Source organism: Melanostigma gelatinosum (genome assembly GCF_949748355.1).
Source record: "Melanostigma gelatinosum genome assembly, chromosome: 6".
In the NCBI taxonomy this organism is placed as follows: domain Eukaryota; kingdom Metazoa; phylum Chordata; class Actinopteri; order Perciformes; family Zoarcidae; genus Melanostigma; species Melanostigma gelatinosum.
This window is the reverse complement of record NC_136639.1, coordinates 8,340,449-8,350,626: the sequence shown is the minus strand read 5'-3', so window position 1 is coordinate 8,350,626 and position 10,178 is coordinate 8,340,449. Positions and strand designations below refer to the sequence as shown.

Below are 10,178 nucleotides of genomic sequence, written 5' to 3'. Positions count from 1 at the left end.
ATGACATGGGTTCTTATTATCTTGGAAGTTGAAAACACACATTTTCTTTTCTTTCCCTTTTTTAACGAAATAATTTGCACATAATACATGCCGTTTTTTTACTGGGAATTTTTAAAAAGTCTTTCAGCTATGCAGCTTGAATGGCCTCTTGCTTTAGATTTTATTCATTAATCAGTGGAAGATGTGATTATATTTGTCTGTAATGTGATTACAGCTATACTTCAAATGGTTTATCAAAACTAAGGGAAATGTGTGTAGAAGTAGGAAGTCTGGTCAATGAGTGAATGTATGCGTGTGTATTCTTTCTTCATAGAACCAGGTGCAAAATTTCAACATTTGAACTACAGTGCAGTCTGATGTTTAGACAGCCTCCAAGTCCTGACTTCTAATGGAGCAACGGACAGCTCAACCCAATTCAACTGCAAATCCGGTTGCTGAACCCAGAACAATGCTATCAGTGAGGTAAGCTTTTTTTTGTTTTGTTGTAACCCTCCCCCTTCAGCAGTGAGACACCAGACAGAGGTTTGAATGGAAGTTCTGCTCAAAGAAAGTTTTTTTTATGAATTACAAGAATTTAATGTTTATTTTACAGATACAGAACAGTCATTCTGCTTCATTTATTTACATTGAATTGCTGCAAGTCAGTGCCATAGTACAAGCTTCTCAGAGCGGCTCAAGATGTTCAGAACGTTTCAAAAATCAAATCTTTTTTTTTCTTTATTTTTTCCTCAAACAAAAACATTTGGGTGTGTTCGACCCCCCCTCTGATGAGCTCAACATGCAAACATCTCGTCTACCTAGAAGGTTGATGGACTATATAACATATGGCTTTTTTTTTTTAAAGCAATAAAAACAAGGCAAATCAAAAAGTGCATCCAACACAAAAAAAAGAATTCATTTCCAGTCTGTGATCAAAGGTATTGTCTGTGTTAAGGAGAGGTCCCTCCTGCCTCCTCTGTTTGCTGGCTCAATGTCTGCACCGCTCAGGTAAGAGGTGCCCTGGTGTGGAACTATTGCCATTTGGGTTCAAAGAGTAGACCTCTTCAAGGACCCAGAGCAGGTGCCCGTGCTTCACGCAAAGATGCATTTCCTTTAAATAAATACGTCACGGTTTATCCAGCAGCGCTTCAGCCCGTGAACGCACCCCGCAGGTTGCGCAAGCCATCAACAGACAGGCCTGTGTTGCCTTTCCTGCCTGTTTCCATTCCAACAGTGAGCGCCGTTAGCTCTGGTGGACAGCAGTCATTATCTGGGCCCGTAGTCATAGTTAGAGGGGCCGCTGGTGGCTGAGTACATGTTAGCTGTGGCTGGGTTCATGTGGTGGTGGTACGTGTGTCCTCTAATGGGTAAAGGGTAGGGTGACGGCCTGGTCTTGGCTCCCAGGTAATGTTCATAGGTGGTGGGGTACTTGTAAGGGTGGTGGTGCAGGGTGTCCGGGGGTAGACCATGGGGGTCTGAGCGAAGGTCGTGGGGAGGGCTGGGTCGGCCACTGGTGAGTGAGACGCCGTGAAGGCCTCCTGGGACGGGCAAGGCGGGGCTGAGGACCCGGGACATCAGTTGGTGAGCCGGGTCGGCGTGTATGGGCGTGCCGCTGGGGTCTCGCTCGTACTCCCGCCTACTGTCCTCTGTGCAGCAAGAGACACGAGAACAGTCAGGGCCAGCCAATATTTACGAGGTTATGTATATTCTCCTACACAGTGTGTTTTCAGTTCGGTGCTCCGCACTGACTGCTCATACTGATACCAGTGCTTTTGGGTTGGAGCCAGTAACAATTTGCACTGTGCAGTGATACATTATAAATTCTCATTTCACGATTGTAATACGTACAAAATGAGCAGTATTTATTACGTTATTCATTTCGCTCAAACTGTTGCAGAATACATTCCAAACAGGGAGCGTCCAACAAAACACAAGATGCATTCAAAGTTGTTTTAAAGCCAAGGTGAGACTCAAATGATTATTATTGAACTAATAAATAAAAATATGTCAAGAAAATCTTCTTTTTTTTTTTCGGAAGCTGTTATATAATAGCATAACAATCTCTATTATGTCGGCAATGGATGACATTGACTGGCTGGTATTTGACGTTTAATTAAAAGTATTGGCCTGATGCTGCAAATGCACCACTGTGCTCCAGTTACGGATCAGTTCAAAAGAAAACGAGGTGAAATATGCCAACGATTGACATAAAAACATTTCCCATAAAGGCTGAATAACTTAATGTGACGATGCCGTTTCATGTTTGATAGCAGGCATGAGTTTTGAAATGAAACAGCGAGAGTGAGCTGCAGACCTTTTTCTGTGCCGTTCTGCTGAGGAGGAGATGACATTGGGTTTCTTGTTCTGGCAAAGGCACTCATCATTGGCAGAGAGCCTGGCCTGTGATTCCTGGGCCTGGAGCAGGGAGGACGGATTCGGTTACATACTCATTTAATGAATGTCAAACGCACAGTTTCTTTATTATATATTAAAATGATGAATGCACTTATTAAGAGTTTACACTGTTGCATGTAATGAACATTTGCACATTGACAGGCCCCCAAGTTAATCAAACATTCCCATAAACTTCAGTGTCATGCTTCAGTCAATGCGCTTCAGAAAAAAGAAAGTCCTCTCCAGAGCTGGATGAGCAGCATTTGGAACATGTCTTTGCAGCCTGCGTATACCAGATGGGTGAGGTTTCCTCTATTGTGACAATTACAAGTGTCTGGCAATTTGTCAGTGACAAGAACGCGGTCGAGTGACGTTCAAACAACATCCAGTGATTTCTTAACTTCATGGAACTTATTGTGTTTTCTATGAGGCAATCTCCACCCATCTGGCACCTGTGTGGGATAACACAAACCGCAAATCTATTTTGCAAATGCTCTGTGGTGCTGTTGAGCATTTTCATATCACGTGGAAACATTCCAATGACTGTATTGTTTCAGTGTTAATGCTCACCAGTCCTCTGGATCACAGTCCCTGAAGCCCTTTGCAAAGGGATTGCTGGCGATCTTCAGCTGTGTGATCTGAAATCCAGAGCACATCATCAAATGTTTGCATTTACACAAGTCATTGCATTTGATTTCTATTAGAAAGGAGAGCAGTGATTGACTAGCATGATGGACCGACAATTTAGATGGAAAATCCCTTCTGTCTTTAAAAAAAACTATAAAAAATCACATTTGTCTTTCATAAAATATGTGAGTAAATGGTTTCAAGTCTGCTGTTAAGAGGGATATTATCACGTTCAGTCAGTGTTATTTAAAACACACCTGAGTTAATGTAACTGCCAGTTATTGCAGAGCATATTGTGGACTAACACTTGTGTAACATTTACAGCTGCATAGTGTCTCATTTGTAGATTCCCATACAGGCACAGCAGCGCTAAGTATTCATGATTTAAAGGCTACATTTATTATCATCATTTATCAACGTGTCAAATTAAATTCTGCTGAAAGTGTAACATTCATTTCTGTAACATTTAACATCAAACTGAACATATTTGTCATAATATAGTTATTTCGTTCCCTAGACTGGCCACCGAGCGGTCATAATATTGCATCACAACGACGCAACGACTCTTCACCATCGTACCTCTAAATTGCGGATGTAAACCGAATTGTATTCGAAGGTTTCGCTCGTTACGAGTCGTCCTGAATAACAGCTGACTGCACCGATGTGTCAATTTAAACAGACAGATGGAAAACAGAGCACAGAGCAGGGGCGACGAGGAAAGGGACGCACAGTTGTGCGCACAGAGCAGAGGCAACATGTGCGCGCAAAAAGCGAGCAATGGAAGAGATTGCGCTACATAACTACACACTTCATTAATTCGTTATAATGTGTTTGCACGAGACAGCGGGCCAAGCACAAATCTGATTATTTTTAAGGACAATATTTGAGTTGAAGTGACGTTGTTATAGGCCTATAATGTTCTGGTAATGTATTGTATCATGTATCAGTGTACCCTTAATGCTGGAACAAAATGTCTTGTTTTTGTCACAATGGACTCAGGTCACGTCCCACATACAGTATATAGCTGCACAGCACATGCGTGAGTTTCGCATATTAATTAATGAAGGCTTCTTACCCGGTGGTTCTGGTACGCTGTGACCGCTGTGAAGCGGGTTTCCTCAAAAACAAAGGTTTTGTAATTCTCCTCGGCATATTTCTCGCTGTCCTTGCGGGGGTCCACATAAACCACATGAAACCTGGGCTGGTAGCGATGCATGGAGTTCAGAATGATCTGTAAAAACCAGAGGGTTCATCAGCACTCATATAGAATTATGATGCAACACTGCACTGAAGGACGAAAGGCTCAGCTCCACGACTCAGACTATTTTCCATCAGATTATTATTGGGTTATAATAAACATGAATAAAATCGAGCAAATTAATTGTCAGATGAAATAAAATGATTTGTAATATCTTTAACACCAAACGAGGTAGTTTCAACCTCTTGAAAATGATCTTATTTACTAAATATCAAAACGTTGTGAACCACCTCTAAGAACGTATTTAGATATAGATTTGGTAAATGGCATTTATTACAGAAATTACCTAATTTCTCCTATACTTAATGCGCAGACGTGTGATTAGAAATATGTCAATCTATGACATTTACCTTAACATGTAAAAGCCACGTCAGTACAATTCTCAATTAAATGCATTCTTTATTTACCCCCATTTCCATCCAGCAGACATGGCTTCACACTTTTCAATATTTGCTCAAAATACACCCGAAGATCTCCCGTTTTTCTTTCTCATTTCACAACGAATGCAATGATTGCAGCGACCGAGAGAAACACCCAGACAGAGGGAAGGGCTGAAAAATGTTTCCAGTGGTGAAATATTCCACTTCTTTTTGCCGTTATTTTTGGAGTGTAGCCTAATGTGCGGTGCCATTTTTGTGGGTTGAAAATAGGCTATCGGCAACATCCGACTATTGGTAAAAAATATCAAAGTTTATAACAGTCAAATCGCTTGTATCTGTCAAATGAACGCGAATACTGTTGCCGATCATCCAGTATACTCTTATCTGTTGGGACTTATTGTCTCTAAATGATGAGTTTAAAGTGAATTACACGTTGATGGTGTTTTTCGGCCTCTTAAGGTGTCGACAAAATCTTACACTCTGACTCTGGTGCTAAGTAATGCTGCTCTTATCTGTACTAACATTATAGTCAGTTAAATCGCTGTATATTCTGTCATTATTGACAATAGTGCTTCTTAGGGGAGCTTTGGTCTCACACACTGTATATTTGTTGTGGTCTTGTCAGTTTCTGTTCCATGCTCTCCAGTCGTGTACTCACATGGCCGTTGTCATCCAGCAGGTTGTTTGTGAGTTTGAGTTTATCAAAAGAGACAATCTGCTTCATCCACTGGGCGCCTTTGGCCGGAGAGTCCGGGTGGTAGTGGACCCTGCCCGGTGTGGCAGGGTCAGCTTTACCGGCAACCAGCCACGATGAGCTGTGGAAGGCATACCTGATCGGAGAGAAAGTTCATTAGACGCAAGGCTCCAACTGTCCGATTTTATTTACTTAAATAAAAGTCGCCGATACTCACGCATACAAAGTAGCCATGCACGTGTTGACATGCGATACACAAACTGAGGTTATACAGAAATTACAATAGGGCTCGTGATAGGAAAAAATCTGTCAGTGACTGTGTCTCTAATGTCAGCATATCATCAACATATTTTGGGCATGAATCAGTTAATTGTAGAAATCTTGATAAATGCTCTAGTATAACTCTGTACAGTAATAAAGCGTATATGCATTGGTAAATTCATGCATAAAATGATTACTAGGCTACATCAATTTGTCCTTCCAATCAATTTATTCCCTTTTCCGGTCCTATAGCGACAGATGTGTGTTGCAGTTGTCTGAAGACATCCAGCAAGTTACCTGTAACGTTTGTCGTCTACAGGCAGGAAGTCCATCAGGAGCATGTAGTCTGACATGGGATCCATCCCAAATATTTTCACTTGGAAAGTTGGAAACATTCTCCTGGTTAAGACAAAAAAAAAACACACGAGGTGATTGTTAAATGTATACGATTTAAATGGTTGCGATTGCTGCTTGCATGTTTTTTGGGGGTTAATCTGCGTGGACGGTGGTGTACAACTGTTTGAATTATTTGAGATTCGTCAGAGGAGCCAACTCATTTTGTTGCCAAAGTATTATTCCAAAAAAAACCAGCATGTTTGCAGAGAGACAAGCTGCTCCAGGCCCACAGAGCTTAATTTGTCCCGAGCTCCAGACAACAAAAAGACGAGCTCCGAGCAATTAGACATGAAGTGATTCAGTCCGTGCGTAATAAAACTCTCCCCCCTCATCTGAAGGGACCGTTGGGTTTGTTGCCCTTTTTGCTCCGCTTTTGTAACTTCTTACAGAACGCTTGACCTTCTCTTCTGCTGCTTTGACGACTTCCAGACACAGCCATGTAGTGGAAATACTTACACGCGCGCAGATGGGCGTTATTTGGGAAGGCGACGTGTGGCACTATGAGCCTAGTCGAATTTAGAATGTGAAACTTTTCATCAGGGAGCGAAAATAATATCCTCAATTGTATTTGTATGAGAAAAAATACCGACTGGAAATATTTAGAGGTACTGACCTCTATTCATTATGTATCACTTCTTTGACCCAAGACATTTAGATTCAACCTCATCCAGGTTGCTGTGTAGGGCAGATCCATATCCACAAGAACATCGGTTGAAAGTTGAGTAATCCGCCGAGTCAGTGAAAGGGATCTTAAAATCAACGCTCAATTAACGTCAGTGTTGTGGCTAGGTGAGGCTGAAGGAGCTTCTAAAGTGCTCTGCTGCGGATCTCCTTTCTCCTGCGAGACAGCGCAGAGCGGGGGACTCAACCCTCACTTTAAGGATTAAATCAATTATCTTGTGCCTCGATATGTTACTATTAAGACAGAAAAACTCACATTTGGAGACGTTTACACGTGCCATTGCGTTTTCTGGTTGAAAATGATGTAATACTTAATAGTGTAACATTTTATCGGGTTTCCAAAAGGGTCAGAGGTCAACGCTGGGATAAATAGTGTCCTGCTTAGAAGCAGGCGACAGAATCAAGTATAAATCCAGATTCATTTCTTTCTAAATTAGTCAATTCAAATGCCAAAATATATCATCAGATAGATGTCTTTAAGTGCTCATAATCTGTGTTTTTATTTTATTTTTTCATTAATAACCCAATCAAATCATTTGTGTGTATTCCTGCATTTTATGGTTCGAAAATGGAGTTTTGTGAGACTGATGAGGATAGGCAGGGAAGCAGACAGACACGAAGGAAATAAGAAAAAGGGCAAACACGTGTCGAGGCGAATAAAAACAAGACTGCAACACTGTACTGAGCTTGTGCAGGAGCTGATCCCGCTCACACATGTAAAGACTCACAAAGATAAAAGGCGACAATGTGCCGTATAACAGTGGTGCGTAAAATGAAGACAGACGGTGAAGGAAACCAGCAGAGAGCCACAGTTATTCTTATCGGGTCTATAAAACGCAGCGCATCAGCAGCTGATACAAACACTTAACACAGCACACATGCAAGCCTATGCGTTTGACCTCGTCTCTAAAACATATCCAGCAGCAGGCCTGAAGTGCTCACCTACACAGCTTCAAATGAAATATCCTGAATAAAGTCAAACAGTCCAAAGATTATGTCGGTGTTCATTCATTTAATTCATTCGCTGTATAAATACATATTTATACAGTTGTATGTGCAAGAAGCAATACGATGATTTCCGTTAAGTGGTATAATGTAATACAGTTTTACCATGGTGAAGTAAGAAAAACAACAACAGTTGAACTGCAAAAAGTTAGAACAAAATGGTTCAGTATGAACTCCAGAAGAAGACAAAACTGCTATATTATTTTATGAACCTCCTTTATCCTCATTTTGGTGCATTTACAATAATATCCTTTTTTTTTTAAACACTCAAATTAAATCGAATATGTATCTTGCCTATCTGATTTGCATCAGTAGCATATAAATAGTCAAAAATACTGACATTTTATCTGCAAAAGCCCAGAATATCGAGTAATATTATTTGTTACAATAAAGCTACTGTAGCTGTATTAGTTATCCGGTCTACCCGAATGTTCATACGAAGAATTGCAACTTCAAAGCGGATCATTTGTGCTCACCTGCCAGCCTTGGTAACGATCATCTCCGTGCCCAGCTGATTAAACTCGTCCCATAAAGCTTTCATCTCCAGCTGGACGTTAATGTTGGCAACTTTGGGATTCTTCTTCACTATAGTTTTGCCGTTCGGTGTGGAGTTGGCGGACGACGAGGAGCAGTTGGGAGTCCCGCCGTCACTCGACGGGGCCTGGCCCGGGTTAGAACCCGGGTAGTTGTAGTTGTGCTGGGCGGCCGGGCAGGGCTCAAAGTGGGACTCATGTTGGCTGTAGGGGTCCCCGGGGGACGGAGAGAGGTGGTAGCCCCCCGGCGTGTTGAGGCTGCTCAGGCTGCTCGTCGTGAAGGCTGCAACATCGCAAAAATGGGACAGCTGCGTCAGCCACGGACTGGATATGGCTGAAATCATCCCAAAAAAATGGATTTACTAAATTTGCCGTGCACTTTAAGTCGGTTAGAACACAGATAGTAAACACAGTAGCAGGACTCAGTGAGCTCCAGATGAAGATGTCACGCACAAATGCCCCCCTTTCGGTTTAAAAGTTTCCGTCTCGGCTGCTCAATAATCCCTGAGGTTGGATCCACTGCCAGCATGCTCCTGCCTGATCTAAAATAGCGAACGTCCGAATAGTGACGAAATGTTTCCCAAAACTGCGATGCTCGCGTAGAATCGCTGAACTACTCACAAACAAGCTTCGAGTGCGTGTGAATGAGTTTTATGCTTTGGATCGATTGCGCTCTGGGCGGCCTCTGTTGTGCGCTGCTGCAGTGTGTTACACTGCAACCCAGTCTCCTCTCTTATCTGAAGCAGAGGGCCTCCCCTTTGCGATAAACCGGTTCTTATTTCTATTTAGATAAGGACCTGCAGGTAATGTGCCTTTTCCTCGCCCTGGGACGAGACTGATTGACAGAGAAGTGCGCCCCTTTTTAATGGGCTTTCCGGCACCCATTTAACTTTTGGATAAGGGTATCGCCCACATCACCCCGTTAGCAAACAATAGAGGATCTGGGCGGCAGAGTGGAGTTGAAACGGTTTACAAGGTAAACACACGTTGATTTGCATGAACAAACAAACAGGCAGGTGACAGTTGCTTCCTCGTTATTGGACACATCGATATATGGAATGGATTATATACCCCCCTCTGATCTGGATATATACTTAATGGTCTGTTTCTACCATTACGCACAGGGTGCCCGTGTAAACCCTCCTCCTCTTGGCTTCGTTTTCAATAAATGTGATCCTGTCCACGAATTAAAGTTGACTTTTTTGTACAATGCTTGTTTTGGACAATGCTTTGGGGTTTTGAACTTTTTTTCCACTCTGCCTGCAGACTTTTCCCTGATGGTGATTATAGGCTACTAAGATTGAATTTGCCAAATTTTTCATCGTGGGCCAACTGTGTCAGGATGTTTTTTTTAACAATTATTTCATTCATGCAACGCTACCATATGTGGTTTTGCGCATTACCTTAAATTGTGCCTTTTAACAATCTCGATTAACCAAGCAGATTTCAGAGACGTATAGGCTACATACAGCAGCTCTATAGGCATCAACAAAGTGATTTACCTTCCATTTCCCGAGTGACAGTGCTGTAGTGCATTTTAAAGGAACTGTGGTTGCGCAGGTCTGGCTTGTCCAGGCCGGTGCTCTGTTCGTCAGACGCTGCGTTTCCTGCTTGCTCTGCAACCGAAATCAGAGAGGCAATACTGAAAGCATTTGCCTTTGGAGAGAGAGGACCGCCGTCGTCCATAGGCAAGGGATCGAGTCGCGAAAGGTCGTCCTTCCTCCTCCGCTTTCCAACCGCACAGAAAGCAGGGGAAGGCTGCGCACAACGGAGAGGACGTGCGCTAAAAATGTGGGTTTTCACATTCCGCCACCAGCGCTCCGTTTGTGCCAGGGTCTCGGGTAGACTGTTCTTAAAGTATTGCCGCGGCTATTGTAAAGACACGAAACGCTCTCCGGTTCTCAGATTCAGTTGATGAAGTTCTAAACACGTCCCGGTGCCAAAACATAGTTCATCCTCAGAGAATAGAT

At 42.6% G+C, this 10,178-nt stretch overlaps 1 protein-coding gene across 1 annotated transcript; it reads right to left on the bottom strand.

The window, feature by feature from the left end:
* Nucleotides 1-674: 674 nt before the first annotated feature.
* Nucleotides 675-9,937, bottom strand: tbx1 (T-box transcription factor 1). Its single transcript, XM_079269657.1, has 8 exons — nt 9,711-9,937; nt 8,152-8,542; nt 5,891-5,992; nt 5,297-5,468; nt 4,076-4,231; nt 2,944-3,011; nt 2,294-2,394; nt 675-1,625 (listed from the first exon to the last, which is right to left on the bottom strand). The coding sequence occupies exons 1-8, from the start codon at nt 9,892-9,894 to the stop codon at nt 1,246-1,248; spliced, it is 1,554 nt and encodes a 517-aa protein (XP_079125783.1). The 5' UTR covers nt 9,895-9,937; the 3' UTR covers nt 675-1,245.
* Nucleotides 9,938-10,178: the final 241 nt, after the last annotated feature.

Excerpts from the sequence above, each read along its gene's own strand:
- tbx1 (XM_079269657.1), bottom strand. The coding sequence starts at position 9,894 with ATGGACGACGGCGGTCCTCTCTCTCCAAAGGCAAATGCTTTCAGTATT. Across the intron at positions 8,543-9,710 it reads TGTCACTCGGGAAATGGAAG|CCATATCCAGTCCGTGGCTG; the intron begins GTAAATCACTTT and ends GGATGATTTCAG. Across the intron at positions 5,993-8,151 it reads ATCGTTACCAAGGCTGGCAG|GAGAATGTTTCCAACTTTCC; the intron begins GTGAGCACAAAT and ends TGTCTTAACCAG.